Consider the following 17,733-nt stretch of genomic DNA (forward strand, 5'->3'; position numbering starts at 1 on the left):
ACATTAATTTTGCATTCTTGCGACGTACTGATCATGCAAAGATACAAATCGCAGGGCGGAGAAGTCACAGATAATAAGTCAGGTGGAAAACATCCGATATAGTCCTTTGATACTGGGAGCGGGAGGCCTGAGAGTGAGGGGAAGGAAAATGGGGATGAAATAGGGGGAGATGGCAGGGGAGGAGTTATGAGAGAGAACGAATTTGGAGGTACGAGGGTAAAGAGAGAGCGAGATACCGAGTAAGAGTGCCATAGGTAGAGAGAGGAGAATGGGGTAGGGGCGAGAGGCAGAGCGGGTGGGTTTGTCAGAGTCCGGGAGAGAGCTGGATTTGGGGTAAGAGAATGATGCCACTTGATTTAACTCGATTCCACGGGTTTTTGACAGAGAACCCGGATCTTTTCAGGAACATCCGGACGCAAAGCTGCGGGCATCTCACAAATGAAACGGTGCTGATCATTTTTGCAATCCCAAGGCCAACGAGATTTACATTCACCGCATTCGAACTTCCCAGCGTTCACCTTGTAAACAACGTTAGAGTTCACTTTCCTGTCAAGGAAGGGTAAAGAGTTTCAAAAGGGACAACACATTTCCAGCAGGCAGTTCTGTGACAGTCTCCAAAATACTCCCACTGACTCAATCTCTCCTGACCGACCAGTGTCGGTCCCCAAAATATCCCCACTGACCCTCTCCCTCCCCATATAGTTGTTCCAGTTTCCAAAATACTCTCACTGGCCCTGATCTCAATAATCCCTTGCCCAACGCTCTACCCACAAAGCTGTGTCAAAATAACCCCGGAATAACCCAAAATAACCCCACGATAACGTTTTCTCCCCTCAGTACCCAGCCACTCCTCAAATTAATACCAGAGACGCAGCCTCTCCCCACGGAACCGTGTCAGTCCCGAAGATAGTCCCACAGCCTCACTCTCTCCCCACGGAACCGTGTCACTCCACAAACTAATCCTGCTGGTCCACTCTCCCCGCAGCCCGGTCGCATTCCCCAAAATACTCCCACTGACACACTCATTCTCTCTCAAGGCCGTGTGTCTGTCTCAGAGATGTTGCATTTCCCACTCTCACCCATCAGCCTCGAGCCAGCCCCCAACATGATCCCACTGTCCAGCCTTACCCGACAGACCTGTGCCAATCACCAAAACATTCTCACTTCCGATTCCCTTCCCACAGTCCATGTCAGCCCACAGAATAAACCAACCTTCCGCTCTCCACCAAGAGCCCGTGTCGGTCCCCAAACTCATCGCATTGCCTAATCTCACCCCCGGAGGCGCTCATGGAATGAGTTCAGTTTTGGATTCGCTCCAATACCTTAACTTTTTGTTAACCAAAGATCACCCTTATTTAACCTGTTTTTACCTGCACTCGAAGATTTTTATTACTTCATTGGAATAATTCCTGAGGTTGCACTGCGAATTTGGAAGAAATGAGTACAGAAATGGCTTTACGATCTAAAGGGCGAGAGACTAGGAAAGATTCCAATTGCCATGGAAAGAAAAAAAAGAAGCCTGAACCCAAGCGTACTGAATTGACTTACGATACGTTGTTGGAGCCATTAAATGCAAAATTTGACGAACAACCTCCTTCCAGGGCTCTCGGGAAATGATTGGTCACGATGCTAAACGGCATCCAACTTTAATCGTAAATCTGCAAGAGTTTGCTCGGAAGAGAGATTTGAAATTTGGGAATTTGGAACCGAAATTATCCTCGACGATTAAACAGCTGGGGACACTTAAATCTAAGAACATGGATTTTGAAAATCGATCGGGAAGACTGAACTTACGTAAAACTGGTCTCCCGGAAGGCATCGAGAAAGGGGACCCCTCAAGGATTTTCGCTCAATTTTTAAGGATGTGTTCCCTTCAGAATTCACAGAGAATCCGCCATTATTGAAACGATCCCACCGATCTATGTGCCGATGAACGATTTCCTCATCCAAACCAAAGTCTTTAATTGTTCGATTTCTCTATGTTCATGTTAATGAGCATACTAATCGCTCCGCTCGTCCTCTAGGTGTGATTAATTTTCCAGATTGGCAGATTACAATCCAGCAGTGACGAAGGCGCAGCTCGCCTGCAAACCTCTGATGCAGGAATGTTATGAGTCCCGAATTAAACGCAGTTCTCCACTCTTTGTCCACAGCGTTCGTCCCTAAATACTGCCACCGACGGATTTTGTCCTTACTGACCTAGGTCAGTCACCAAAATGCTCCCTCCTTTCCACTTTCCTCCCACAGACTGCGACGATCGACAAATTAATCTCACTGCCCAGTATCTTACTACGGGGATACCAGGCCACAGAATACTTCTACTGCCTTACTCTCTCCCCATAGACCTGTTTCTGTCCCCAAAATATCGCCAGTGACACACCTCTCACCACTGAATTGTGACAGCCCCCAAAAGCTCCACGTACCCTATATCCCCCTCAGACATTAGTCTGTCCACAAAATTAGTCCCACTGCCCAATATCTCACCCCGATTTGCATGTTCCAATCCAGAATGAACTGTCTCGGCCGCGGAGACGTTCTTTAACAAAATTCTGTGAAAATAAATTGCGATCATTAATGATTGAAATCGAGCACAAGTTAAGGAGCGTCACTCTGAGTCTGACACGGGGAGTGTGTGATGGGACGTTCTGGAGGGAGATGAACTCTGTCTAACCCCGGGAGTAGGTGATGTGACAGTGTGGAGGGAGATTCACTCTGTGTCTGACCCCGGGAGTGTGTGACAGGACGGTATGGTGGGATATTCATTCTGTGTCTGAACCCGGAGTGTGTTCTGGGACGGTGTGGAGGGAGCTTCTCTCTCTGTCTGACCCCGGGAGTGTGTGATTGGACAGTATGGAGGGAGATTCACTCTGTGTCTGACCCCGGGAGTGTGTGATGGGACGGTGTGGAGGGAGATTCACTCTGTGTCTGACCCCGGGAGTGTGTGATGGGATGGACTGTAGGGAGCTTCACTCTGTGTCTAACCCCAGGGTGTATGTGATGGGATGGTGTGGAGGGGGATTCACTCTGGAATTGATATGCCTTCTGTCTATCTGACACATACCTCTTTCTCTCTTGAATTTATTTGAAGAAGCATTGAATATGAGTTAGAACAATATTGCATCGCCCCATCGTAAGATCTTTCAAATGTGGAAATGAAGTAACAACTGTCTTCATTTCTGATCCAGTCCTGGGAACACGCTTGCTCTGAAAATCAGGAATAAAGAACAATGAATCTTCCTCCATCCGTTCTTGACATCCGCCAGTGTTCAGACATAAAATAGCGATCCCTGTGTAGGGCGCCATCACACACACACCAGCTGTCAAATTCAGAGTGAGGCTCCTTCCAGACCAGTTCATCGCACACTCTCGGTTTCAGACACAGAGTGAATCTCCCTCCATATCGTCTCATCAAACACTCCCGGGGTCAGACACAGAGTGAATCTCCCTCCACACCGTCTCATCACACACCCACGGGGTCAGACACAGAGTGAATCTCCCTCCATACCGTCTCATCACACACTCCCGTGGTCAGACACAGAGTGAATCTCCCTCCCCACCGTCTCATCACACACTCCCGTTGTCAGACACAGAGTGAATCTCCCTCCCCACCGTCTCATCACACACTCCCGGGGTCAGACACAGAGTGAATCTCCCTCCACACTGTCCCATCACACTCTCCCGGGGTCAGGCACAGAGTGAATCTCCCTCCACACCGTCCCCTCACATACTCCCGGAGTCAGACACAAAGAGAATCTCCCACCACACAGTCCCGTCGCACACACCGGGGGACAGTCAAAGCTGAAGCTCCCTCCACACTGACCCAGTAGACACTCCCGTGGTGAGACACGGGAATCTCATTGCACCCAGCCCAATCACAAACTCCCGGTGTTAGACACAGCGTGAATCTCCCTCCACACCGTCCCATCACTCACGGGGTCAGAATCAGAGTGAATCTTTCTCCACACCATCCCATCACACACTCCCGGGGTCAGACACAGAGTGAATCTTCCTCCACACCGTCCCTTCACAAACTCCCGGGGTCAGACACAATATGAAGGTCCGTCCACACAGACGCATCACACACTCCCGTTTTGAGACACAGATTAAAACTCGCTCCACAACGTCCCATCACACACTCCCCGTGTTAGACACAGACTGAATCTCCCTCTACACCGATCCATCACACACTCCTTGGTTCAGACATGGAGTGAATCTTCCTCCACACTGTCCCATCACACACTCCCGGGGTTAGACACTACGTTACGTCACTCCTTTTGGAGATTAGCGATTCTTCGCTCGCCCTGTGAACGCAGAGTGAAGCTCCTCCTGCAGCGCCGCAATAATACGCTCCCGAGTCCAGACACTAGGCGTCTGACCCGCCACATCGGCGCTTGACGGAATGTCGTCGTTCGGCCACTTGCTGCCGCTGTCGCCGCACGTCTCAACGCACATTCGCAGACCACAGCCTCCTCTCGCTCTCTGACTTGTGATTAGATGCCGGGGAAGTGGTGATGTTTTTCTCCCTCTCAGTTGGTCAGCAGTTGGCAGATTTGATCCTTTTTTTGAGGTTTCTGCAGTTCATTTCGAGGTCATTGAATTTGCCTCGGAGATCGGTTTGCGTTTGTGCTGATCAGGGTGATCGCTGCTCAGTACGGAGAGGTTGTCTTTCAGGACGAGCAATTTGTTTTCAAGGATGGAGAGCTTGCTTTCGAAGACAAACAGTTTGCTTTCCAGGACGGAGTCGTTGTTGTTGAGGGCCGGAACATTCTTGTGACAGCTCTAAGTATCCAGGCGGGAATCTCGGATGTCCTGGATTCAAGTGTTGTGTTCGCTCGAGGACAGGCAGTCGGCATTGATGCTGGGTGCTGCTCATCTCCTGATATTTTTCCAAAAGATTCCGGTTTTTGTGATCGGAGGAGATCAGACTCTGACCGATCTGTAACACTGAGGGAGATGGTGAAGGGGTGTCGGCGTCACAGTGAATCGTGTTTTGACGCTGCAGTGAGCGGTGTGTGGGTGTCACGTTGAGGGAGTAACTGTGAATAACAGGATCCTTTTCTGGTCGGCTGCCAGTGACTGGTTGTGTTCCGCAGGAGTCGGTGTTGTCACCGCTTCTGTTTATGCTGTATAGCAATGATTCAGATGATGCAATCACAAGATCACAAGACAAAGGAGCAGAATAGTTCATTCGGCCCGTCTAGTCTTCTCTGCCACTACACCATGAGCGAAATTATTCTCCCATTTACTTCCTATATAGGCTTTTTCCCCCCATTACCCTTGATACCCTGACTAATCAGATACCTATCAATCTTCTCCTTAAAACCGTCAATGATCGGGCGTCCACAGCTGTGTGTGACAACGAATTCCATAAATACACGACCCCCTGGATGGAAGAAATTCTCCAAACCTGTTTTAAATGGATACCCTCTAATTCTAAGACTGTGGCCTCTTGTCCTGGACTCAACCAGAAGGGAAATAGCCTTTCCACATCTACTCTGCCCAACCCTTTCAACATTCCCTATTTCTTGTAAGAATTTCATCCAATTCTGCTCTACCGTCCCTCCATCTTGCTTACTTTTCCAAACAACTATGGCCATTTCCTCTCTCATACCACTGTAATTTCCTTTGTTCCAGTGAAATATCAATACACCTGATACCAGATTCTTCTGTACAAATTTGAAACTTAACTCAATCATATTATGATTTCCATTTCCAAGGGGTTCCATTATCTCTAGCTTCCTAATCGCGCCAGGTTCATTACACAGCACAGAATCCAAAACGGCCGATCCCCGGGTGGACAAACTGCTCCAAAAAGCCAAACCGAAAGCATTCTACAAAATCCCTCTCCTGAGACCCAGTCCCTTCCTGACTTTCCCAATCCACTTTCATATTAAAATCCCCCATGATTATAGTGACATTTACCTTCTGAAACTTTTTTTTTTCAATTTCCAGCTGTAAATTGTAGTCCACATTCCGGCTGCTGTTTGGAGGCCTGTATATAACGGCTATTGGCCTCTTTTTATCCTTGCCATTTCTAAATCGACGCAGAAGGATTTTACCCCTTCTCATCCTATATCCCTTATTTCTAGTGATTTGATATTGTTGCTTACCATCAGGGCCACGCCACTCCCTTTACCTACCTTCCTATCTTTCCTATACCCTGCGTATCCCTGGATATTCATCTCCCAATCACATTCATCACTTAGTCATGACACTGTGACGGCCACAATGTCTTATCTTTTAACCGGTAGCTGTACAACAAGGACGTTCACTTTATTTCCAATGCTGCCTGCATTTAAGTACAGTACAGTTAGATCAGTATCTGTTACCGACTTTGCTATATTTTTATCGCACAGCAAATTATCCTGTCTATTCACCTGCCTGTCCTTCTTGTCATCGTTGCTGCACAGTACCTTTGACTTATTTCTATTTTCCTCTTCCTCGATCCCAATACTCTGGTTCCCTTCCCTCTGCCAAATCATTTAAAACCCTACCTAACAGCTACATTAAACAATCACAGCAGGATATTAGTACCCTTTGAGTTCAGGTGTAATCCATCGTTTTTGTATGTCATATCTCCCGCAAAACAGATCCAAGCCCGGCCCCCTGCACCGGTTACTTAGCCATACATTCATTTGCATAATTCTGCTATTGTTACTTTCCTTCGGCAGTCATAATGATATTATTACTCTGGAGGTCCGGCTTTTCAATTTTCTTCATAGCTCCCAGTAATGTTCCTTCAAGACCTCCTCTCTTTTTCCGTCTATGTCCTTGGTAGCCACATGTCCCAGGACTTCTGATTGCTCGTCTTCTCTCCTCCGAGTTCTCTGGACCCGATCTGTGTCATCCCGTACCCTGGCACCAGGGTGGCAACACACCATTCGGGTATCCTTATCCGGCTCGCAGATTCTCTTGTCTGTTCCCCACACTGTGGAATCCCTGATACCTACAGCATTTCTCCACGATGTCTTGATCATGGCACTGTGTAGATTGACAGAGTCCCGTTCGCGGTGGTGCCCTCTGACAGGTCAACCTCTCCAACAGTATCTAAAACGATGTATCGATTCCTGAGGGCGGCTATCACAGCGGTACTGTCCGCTATCGCTCTGTAGGTTTTATCAAGAACCTCCTCATTTTGTCAAATTAGCTGAGATCATTAGGTTGCAGCTCTATATCCCGAACACGGTCCTTAAAGATCCTCATCTCAATGCAGCTCGTGCAGACGTAATCCTCGCAGAGGCTGGGAGTTTCCCAGGGTCTCAACGTCTTGTACTCCAAGCACATCACTAATCCTAGATGAGTACCTCTAATGCTACTGTTATTAATAAATAAATAAACCTGCAACTTACCCCTTTACCAGACGACTAAATCGTCGCAGGAAGCCTCTTGCCGTTTTCGCCTAATCCTGTAGAGCCAAAACCCTTTCACTCTGTACCCTCTCACTCCGTTGTCCGTACGACGCTACCCGCTGCAGATGCCAGCGTGCTTTTTAAGACTTCCGGGCTCTGAGTTCACGCGCCTTCGCAGTCCTGCCTCATTTATCTCAAGTAGTTGAAAGGAAATATCCTTCAACTTGACTGCCGAAGCAACCTCATGTCTTCTTTTAGCCCTCCTCATTCCTTTCTTAAGTATTTTCTTGCACTTTTTACACTCCTCAAGCACTTCGTTTGCTCCTTGTTGCATATACCTGTCATATCTCTCTCTCTTCCTCTTGATCAGATTTCCAATATCGCTCGAAAACCAAGGTTCTTTATTCTTATTCACTTTGCCTTCAATCCTGTCAGGAACATACACACACTGCACTCTCAAAATTTCAACCTTGAAAGCCTCCCACTTACTAATTACATCCTTGCCAGAGAACAACCTGTCCCAATCTACGCCTTTTAGATCATTTTTCATTTCTTCAAATTTGTTTTTTTTTTCCAGTTTAGTACTTCAACCCGAGGTCCAGACCGACGTTTATCCATTATCATGTTGAAACTAATGGCTTTATGATCACTACACCCAAAGTGTTCCCCTACACACACTTCCGTCACTTGTCCTAACTCATTTCCTAATAGGAAATCTAATATTGCGTCCTCTCTAGTTGGTACGTCTATATATTGCTTTAGAAACCTTTCCTAAACACATTTTACAAAGTCTAACACTTCTAGACCTTTCACAGTAAGGGAGCCCCAATCAATATGTTGAAAATTAAAATCCCCTATCATCACAACTTTATATTTCCTGCAGTTATCTACTATATCTCTGAAGATTTCCTCCTCCAATTCTCGCTGACTATTGGGTGCTCTATAATACAGCCGCATTAATGTGGTCACACCTGTCCTGTTTATCAGCTCCTCCCATATGGGCTCGGTAGACAAGCCCACGAATCTGTCCTGCCGAAGCACGGCTGTAACATTTTCCCTGACTAGCAAAGACACCACCCCTTCCACCCTTCACCCCTCTGCCTCTATCACGTTTGAAACATCGGAATCCTGGAATATTAAGCTGCCAGTCCTGCCCCTCCATAATGTCCATAATTGCATGCATCAATCCAGGCCCTCAGCTCGTCTGCCTTTCCCACAATACTCCTCGGATTGAAATAGACACACTTCAGAAGATTATTACCACCACACACAACCTTTCTATTTCTGACTTTGCATGAAACTTCAACTTTATTTATTTTCACTCCCGCCCTAATCTGCTCTGGCACTCTGGTTCCCGTCACCCTGCCATTCTAGTTTAAACACTCCCCATTCAGCTTTCGCGGTTTTATACTCCCCCTACTGATCTATGTGTCCCAAATTATTCCCAGTGCCCCACTCCCTCCCCAGTGTCCGTTCCCAAAGTCCTCCAACTGACACATTTTCTTCCCACAGACCTGCATCAGTCCCCAATCAAATCCAAATGCCTCACGTAATCTCCGCAGACCACTCTCTGTCCTAAAAAATGCTCCCAATGAAAAAACTCTCCCCACGGTCCTATCCAAAAACACTCTCCCAAAACACATTCCCGGTATCACACACAGAGTGAAGCACACTCCAGACCGTCACATCTCACACTTCCAGGATCAGACTCAGAGTGAGTCATTTAGCCCTGCTGATATCTATTCTATGTACATTCTTGCAGCACTTTTTCTACTCCTCAAGCACCTTATTTGCTCCTGGTTGTCGATACTTAGTCAAATCTCTCTTCTCATAACTATAATACCATATGACAACTACAGCAAGGAAAAAGGCCACCTCGGCCCTTCTAGTCCGTGCAGACCGCGTACTCTCACCTAGTCCCGCCGACCAGCACTCAGCCCATAACCCTCCATTCCTTTCCTGTCCAGTAACTCACACATTTTTAATGTCAATATCGAACCTGCCTCGAACACATCTACTCGAATCATGTTCCACACAGTTACAACTCGCTGAGTAAAGAAGTTCCCGCTCAAGTTACCCCTAAACTTTTGCCCCCAACACTCAAGCTATGTCCTCCTGTTTGATTTTCGTTGACACTCAATGGAAAAATTCTATCCACGTCAAATCTATCTATCCCCCTCATAACTTTAAATACCTCTGTCAATTCCGCCCTCAGACTTCCACGCTCCAGAGAATAAAGATCTAGTTTTTTCCCAATATTTCTCTGCATCTTAGCTGCTGAAACCTAGGTAAAGTTCTAGTAAATCTCTTCGGTACTCACTCTATTCTGTTGACATCTTTCCGATAATTCGGTGACAGGAACTGTACACAATACTCCTAATTTGTACTCACTAATGCCTTGTACAATTTAAACGTTATATCCCAACTACTATACTCAATGCTCTGATTTATATAGGCCAGCATTCTACTGCATTCCTCAGTGCCCTACCATTTACCATGTATGTACTATTTTGATTATTCCTACCGAAATGTAGAACTTCGCACTTATCAGAATTAAACTCCATCTGCCATCTTTCAGCCCACTCTTCTGACTGGCCAAAATCTCTCGGCAAGCTTTGAATACCATATAAACATATAACAATCGCAGCACGGAAACAGGCCATCTCGGCCCTCCGAGTCCGTGCCGAACTCTTAATCGCACCTAGTCCCACCTACCCGCACTCAGCCCACAATCCTCCACACCTTTCCTGTCTATATACCTATACAATTTTACCTTAAATGACACAACTGAACTTGCCTCTACAAATTCTACAGGAAGCTCATTCCCCACAGCTATCACTCTCTGAGTAAAGAAATACCCCCTTGTGTTTCCCTTAAACCTTTGCCCCCTAACTCTCAAATCATGTCCTCTCGTTTAAATCTCCCCTACTCTCAATGGAAACAGCCTATTCACGTCAACTCTATCTATCCCTCTCAAAATTTTAAATACCTCGATCAAATCCCCCCTCAACCTTCTACGCTCCAATGAATAGAGACCTAACTTGTTCAACCTTTCTCTGTAACTTAAGTGCTGAAACCCAGGTGATATCCTAGTAAATCGTCTCTGCACACTCTCTAATTTATTGATATCTTTCCTATAATTCGGTGACCAGAACTGTACACAATATTCCAATTTTGGCCTTACCAATGCCTTGTACAATTTTAACATTACATCCCAACTTCTGTACTCAATGCTCTGATTTATAAAGGCCAGCGTTCCAAAAGCCTTCTTCCCCACCCTATCTACATGAGACTCCACCTTCAGGGAATTATGCACTGTTATTCCTAAATCTCTCTGTTCCACAGCATTCCTCAATGACCTACCATTTAACCTGTATGTTCTATTTGGATTATTCCTGCCAAAATATAGAACCTCACACTTCTCAGCATTAAACTCCATCTGCCAACGTTCAGCCTATTCTTCGAACCGGCATAAATCTCCCTGCAAGCTTTGAAAACCCACCTCATTATCCACAACACCTCCTACCTTAGTATCATCGGCATACTTACTAATCCAATTTACCACTCCATCATCCAGATCATTTATGCATATTCCAAACAACGTTGGGCCAAAAACAGATCCCTGAAGCACCCCTAGTCACCGGCCTCCATCCCGATCAACAATTATCGACCACTACTCTCTGGCATCTCCCATCTAGCCACTATTGAATCCATTTTATTACTCCAGCATTAATACCTAACGACTGAACCTTCTTAACTAACCTTCCATGTGGAATTTTGTCAAATTCCTTGCTGAGGTCCATATAGACTACATCCACTGCCTGACCCTCGTCAACATTCCTCGTAACTTCTTCAAAAAAATCAATAGGTTTTGTCCAAAATGACCTTCCACGCACAAATCCATGCTGGCTACACCTAATCAGTTCCTGTCTATCCAGATAATTATAAATACTATCTCTAAGAATACCTTCCATTAATTTACCCACCACTGATGTCAATCTGACAGGTCTATAATTGCTAGGCTTACTTCTAGAACCCTTTTTTTAAACAATGGAACCACATGAGCAAAAGGCCAATCCTCCGGCACGATCCCCGTTTCTAATGACATCTGAAAGATCTCCGTCAGAGCTCCTGCTATCTCTACACAATCTTCCCTCAAGGTCCTGGGGAATATCCTGTCAGGATCCGGAGATTTATCCACTTTTAAATTTCTTAAAAGCGCCTGTACTTCCACCTCTTTAATTGTCATAGGTTCCATAACTTCCTTACTTGTTTCCCACACCTTACACAATTCAATATCCTTCTCCTTAGTGAATACCGAAGAGAAGAAATCGTTCAAAATCTCTCTCATCTCCCTCGGCTCCAGGCATAGCTGACCACCCTGATTCTCTAAGGGACTAATTGTATCCCTCACTATCCTCTTGCTTTTAATATAACTCTAGAAACCTTTCGGATTTACTTTCATCTTATTTGCCAAACCAACCTCGGATCTTCTTTTAGCTTTTCTAATCTCTTTCTTAAGATTCCTTTTACATTCTTTATATTCCTGAAGCAATTCCTTTACTCCATGCTGCCTATATCTATTGTAGTCATCTCTCTTTTTCCGAACCAAATTTCTAATATCCCTTGAAAACCATGGTGCTTTCAAACCTTTAACCTTACCTTTCAACCTAACAGGAACAGAAAGATTCTGTACCCTCATAAATTCAGCCTTAAATGACCTCCATTTCTCTATTACATCCTTCCCATAAAACAACTTGAACCAATCCACTCTCTCGAAATCCCTTCGCATCTCCTCAAAGTTAGCCTTTCTCCAATCAAAAATCTCAACTCCAGTTCCAGTCCTGTCCTTCTCAATAATTATATTGAAGCTAATGCTATCGTGATCACTGGACCCGAAGTGCTCTCCAACACATACATCTGTCAGCTGACCTATGGCATTCCCTAACAGGAGATCCAACACTGCCCCATCTCTAGTCGGTCCTTCTATGTATTGTTGCAAAAATCTATCCTTCATTATGCACAACGCCACCTATCTTAGTATCATCTGCATGCTTACTAATCCAATTTACAACCACGTCATCTAGATCATCAATGTAAGTGACAAACAACTTTGGAGCCAGTACAGATCCCTGAGGCACACCACTAGTCACCGGCCTCCAAACTGACAAACAGCTATTCACCACTACTCTCTGTCATCTCCCATCCAGCCACTGCTGAATCCATTTTACTACTTCAATATTAATACCTAACGTTTGAACCTTCCTAACTAACCTTCCGAGTGGAACCTTGTCAAAGGCCTTACGGAAGTCCTTATAGACAGCATCCACTGCTTTACCCTCGTCAACTTTCCTAGTAACCTGTTAAAATATCAATAATATTTGTCAACCATGACCCTCCACGCACAAATCCATATTGACTTTTCCTAATCAGACACTGTCTATTCAGATAATTATATATACCATCCCTCTGAACACGTTCCCTTAATATACCCACCACTGACGTCAAACGTACAAGCTGATATTTCTAGGTTTACTCCTAGAACCCCTTTTAAACAATGGAACCACATGATCAATACACTAATCCTTTGGCACCATCTCTGTTTCTGATGACTTTTGAAACATGTCTCGTCAGCTTTCTTCATAACCTCTTCAGAAAATTCAATAAGATTTGTGAAACATGACCTTCCATGCACAAATCCATGTTAACTGTTCCTAATCAGACCCTGTCTATCCAGAAAATTATATATACCATCTCTAAGAGTCAAAGAGTTACCCACAACTGACGTCAAACTTGCAGGCCGATAGGTTGTAGGTTTACTATCAGAACCCATTTTAAACAATAGAACCACATGATCAATACGCCAATCCTCCGTCACCAACCCCGTTTCGAATGACATTTGAAACATGTCTGTCAGAGTTCCTGCTATTTCTACAATAACTTCCCGCAAGGTCCTAGGGAATATCCTGTCTTGACCCGGAGACATATGCACTGCTATATTCTTTAAAAATGCAAGGACTTTTTCTTCGTTAATCATCATAGTTTCCATAACTTCCCTATTTGTTTCCGTTACCGTGCTCAATTCAATATCCTTCTCCTTAGTGAATACATGATAAAAATTTTTGAAAATCTCCCCCATCGCTTTTGTCTCCACACAGAGCTGTCCACACTTATTCACGAAGCGGCCAATTTTATCTCTCACTATCCTTTTGCTATTAATATAACTGTAGAACCCCTTTGGAATTATTTACATCTTACTTGCCAAAGCAACCTAATATTTTGTTTTACCTTTTCTAATTTCTTTCTTAAGATTCTTCCTATATCCTTTATATTCGTCGAGAACCGCATTTACTCAATTCGGACTATCTTTATTGTAGATATCTCTCTTTTTCCAAACAAATTTTCCTATATTCCTTGAAATCCCAAGCTCTCTCGAACGTTTACACTGTCCCTTCAACCTAACAGGAACATAAAGATTCTCAACATTTCAACTTTAAATGATCTCCATTTGTCTATGACATCCTTTCCATAAAACAAACTGTCCCAATCCACTCGTTGCAAGTCCTTTCGCATCTCCTCAAAGTTAATCTTTCTCCAATCAAAGATCTCAACCATGTGTTCAGACATGTCCTTCTCCATAATCATATTGAAACTAACGACATTGTGATCACTGGACTCAAAGTTCTCCCCAACACATACAGCGGTCACCTGACCTATTTCGTTCCCGAACAGGAGATCCATCACTCTCCCTTCTCTAGTTGGTACCTCTAGTATTGCTGCAAAAAAAAAACTATACTGCATACATTCTACAAACTCCAAACCATCCAGCCCTTTTACAGAATGGGCTTCCCGGTCTATGTGTTGAAAATTAAAATCTCCCACAATCACAAACTTGTGATTACTACAAATATCTGCGATCTTCTTACAAATTTGCTCCTCCAATTCTCGCTCCTCATTACGTGGTCTATAATACACCCCGATAAGTGTTACTACACCTTTCCCATTGCTCAATTCCACCCAAATTGCAACTCTAGAAGAGCCCTCTATTCTATCCTGTCCATACATCCGGGAGTTACCTCCAGTGCGTCCCATCACACATTTACTACCGGGATCAAACACAGAGTGATGCTCCCTGCATACCGTCCCATCACACCGTCCCGGGATCAGGCACAGAGTGATGTTCCCACCACACCGTCCCATCAGACACTCCCGGGTTCAGTTGTAATGTGAAGATCACTGCGAACCGTCCAATCACGCAGACTCGCCGTGTCAGAGTCAGAGTGAATCGACCTCTCCGTCACACATTCCAGATATCAGGCACGCAGAGAAGTTCCCAAAACACCCTCTCAAAACACATTCCAGGGATCAGACACAGAATCAATACCTCAAAACCCTGTCCCAGCACATACTCGTTGCATTAGACTCAGAGTAAAGATTTTTCCACACCAACCCATCACAATATCACCCGTTCAGGCAGATAGTGATGCTCCCTCCACTGTGCCCCATCTCACACTTGCTCTGTCAGGCTGGGAGTGATGCTTCCTTCACAAGTTCCGAACACACAACCCGTTCACAGACACAGGGTGGACACTTCCACACCCTCCCATCACACACTCCAAGGATCAGATTCTCCCTCCGCAGCATTCCTTCACACGCACAGAGTGTCAGTCACAGAGTGGAACTCCTTCCACAGCATCCTTTCACAGTATTCAGAGGCCTGACGGTGCGTGCCGCTACCTCCATACAGTCCCATCACACTCACAGGGGTTTGACAGTGTGAGCCTCACATTGCAATGTCCCGTCAGAAACAGAGTGAAACTCCTTCCACAGCATCCTTTCACAGTATCAAAGGCCTGACGCAGCGTGCCGCTACCTCAATACAGTCCCATCACACTCACAGGGGCTTGACAGTGTGAGCATCACATTGCAATGTCCGGTCAGACACAGAGTGAAGTTCACTACAGACTCCCCCAAGACAAATTTCGGGGATAAGACACAGTGATGATCGCAGCATAACATCCAATTCACAAACAAAGTTCATCAGACTCAGAATAAATCTCACTCCACACCGTCCCATCACACATTCCCGGGGTCAGACACAAACTGAGACCCCCTCTGAACTGAGACCACATTACGCGTTTCTGTGCTCAGATAGAAACTCCCTCCAGACCCATCGAACAGGCATTCCCGTAGTCAGACTCAATATCCCTTCTCACCGTCCGATTCCAATTTGCTGGTGACAGACTCAAGTTGAATGTCCAGACACGACACCCCATTACACACACTCGGGATCCGTCGCAAGGTGTAGCTCCGTCAACAATGTCCCATCACAAACTAAAGGAGTCAGTTACAATGATCCTTGCCGCCATCGGATACGGAATGAAACTCCTGGGGTCAGACACAGAGTGAATCTCCATCCACACCGTCCCATCACACACTCCCGGGGTCAGACACAGAGCGAAGCTCCCTCCACACCGCCCCATCACGCACTCCCGGGGTCAGACACAGAGTGAATCTCCCTCCACTCCGTCCCATCACACACTCCCGGGGTCAGACACAGAGCGACGCTCCCTCCACACCGTCCCATCACGCACTCCCGGGGACAGACACAGTGTGAATCTCCATCCACACCGTCCCATCACACACTCCCGGGGTCAGACACAGAGCGAAGCTCCCTCCACACCGCCCCATCACGCACTCCCGGGGTCAGACACAGAGTGAATCTCCCTCCACTCCGTCCCATCACACACTCCCGGGGTCAGACACAGAGCGACGCTCCCTCCACACCGTCCCATCACGCACTCCCGGGGACAGACACAGATTGAGTCTCCCTCCACACAGTCCAATCAAATATTCCTGGGGTCAGTGACAGTGTGAATCTCCCTCCACACGGTCCCATCACACACTACCGGGGTCAGACACAGAGTGAATCTCCCTCCACACTGTCCCATCACACACTGCCGGGGTCAGACACAGAGTGAATCTCCCTCCACTCCGTCCCATCACGCAATCCCGGGGTCAGACACAGATTGAATCACCCTCGACACTGTCCCATCACATACTCCTGGGGTCAGTCACAGAATGACTCTCCCTCCGCATCGTCCCATCACACACTCCCGGGGTCAGACTCAGAGTGAAACTCCCTCCAAACCGTAGTCGGTTGTAGAGTGAAGGTCCCTGCAGGCCATTCGATCACATACTTCCTGACGGGTCAGACACAAATTTGTATTCCATCCGCAATATTCCGTCGCAGACTCTCGCGAACAGACGAAGAATGAAGCTCTTGTCTCACGGATCCATCATACTTTCCATGTGTCAAACACAGAGTGATGCTCGTGACAAACTGCCTCATCATACACACTACCAAGTCAGTCTCACCACCACACTATCACAATCTACTTGGGTTATACATGGAGTGAAGCTCCCTGCACACTCACCCACCACTCACTCCCGGGGTCAGACACAGAGCGAAGCTCCCTCCACACCGTCCCATCACACCCTCCCGGGGTCAGACACAGAGTGAATCTCCCTCCACACCGTCCCATCACACCCACCCGGGGTTAGACACAGAGTGAAGCTCCCTCGAAACCGTCCCATCACACCCTCTCGGGGTCAGACACAGAGTGAATCTCCCTCCACACCGTCCCATCAAGCACTCCCCGGGTCAGACACAGATTGAATCTCCCTCCAGACTGTCCCATCACATATTCCTGGTGTCTGGGACTGTGTGAAACTCCCTCCACACCGTCCCATCACACACTCCTGGGGTCAAGCACAGAGTGAATCTCCCTCCACACGGTCCCATCACACACTCCCGGGGTCAGACACAGAGTGAATCTCCCTCTACACTGTCCCATCACGCACTCCCGCGTCAGACACAGAGTGAATCTCCCTCCACTCCGTCCCATCACACACTCCCGGGGTCAGACTCAGAGCGACGCTCCCTCCACACCGCACTACCACACACTCCCGGGGTCGGACACAGTGTGAATCTCCATCTACCCGTTACCATCACATATTCCTGAAGTCTGTGACAGTGTGAAACTCCATCCACACCGTCCCATCACACACTCCCAGTGTCAAACACAGAGTGAATCTCCCTCCACACTGTCCCATCACACACTGCCGGGGTCAGACACAGAGTGAATCTCCCTCCACACCGTCCCATCACGCACTCCCGGGGTCAGACACAGATTGAATCTCCCTCCACACTGTCCCATCACATACTCCTGGGGTCAGTCACAGTGTGAATCTCCCTCCACACCGTACCATCACACACTCCCGGGGTCAGACACAGATTGAATCTCCCTCCACACTGTCCCATCACATACTCCTGGGGTCAGTCACAGTGTGAATCTCCCTCCACACCGTACCATCACACACT

General features: G+C 46.6%; 1 protein-coding gene across 1 annotated transcript in view; it reads right to left on the reverse strand.

Moving 5' to 3' along the window:
* Nucleotides 1-356: 356 nt before the first annotated feature.
* The window catches only part of LOC132389001 (uncharacterized), a 44,074-nt gene continuing 26,697 nt past the window's right edge, over nt 357-17,733 (reverse strand). Inside the window, exons 8-10 of the mRNA XM_059961417.1 lie at nt 3,062-3,204; nt 2,485-2,549; nt 357-546 (exon numbers count right to left, since the gene is read on the reverse strand). Coding sequence (XP_059817400.1) covers nt 357-546; nt 2,485-2,549; nt 3,062-3,204 — 398 coding nt within the window. The remainder of the gene's footprint in view (nt 547-2,484; nt 2,550-3,061; nt 3,205-17,733) is intronic.

Source organism: Hypanus sabinus, unplaced genomic scaffold (genome assembly GCF_030144855.1).
Source record: "Hypanus sabinus isolate sHypSab1 unplaced genomic scaffold, sHypSab1.hap1 scaffold_457, whole genome shotgun sequence".
NCBI lineage: Eukaryota > Metazoa > Chordata > Chondrichthyes > Myliobatiformes > Dasyatidae > Hypanus > Hypanus sabinus.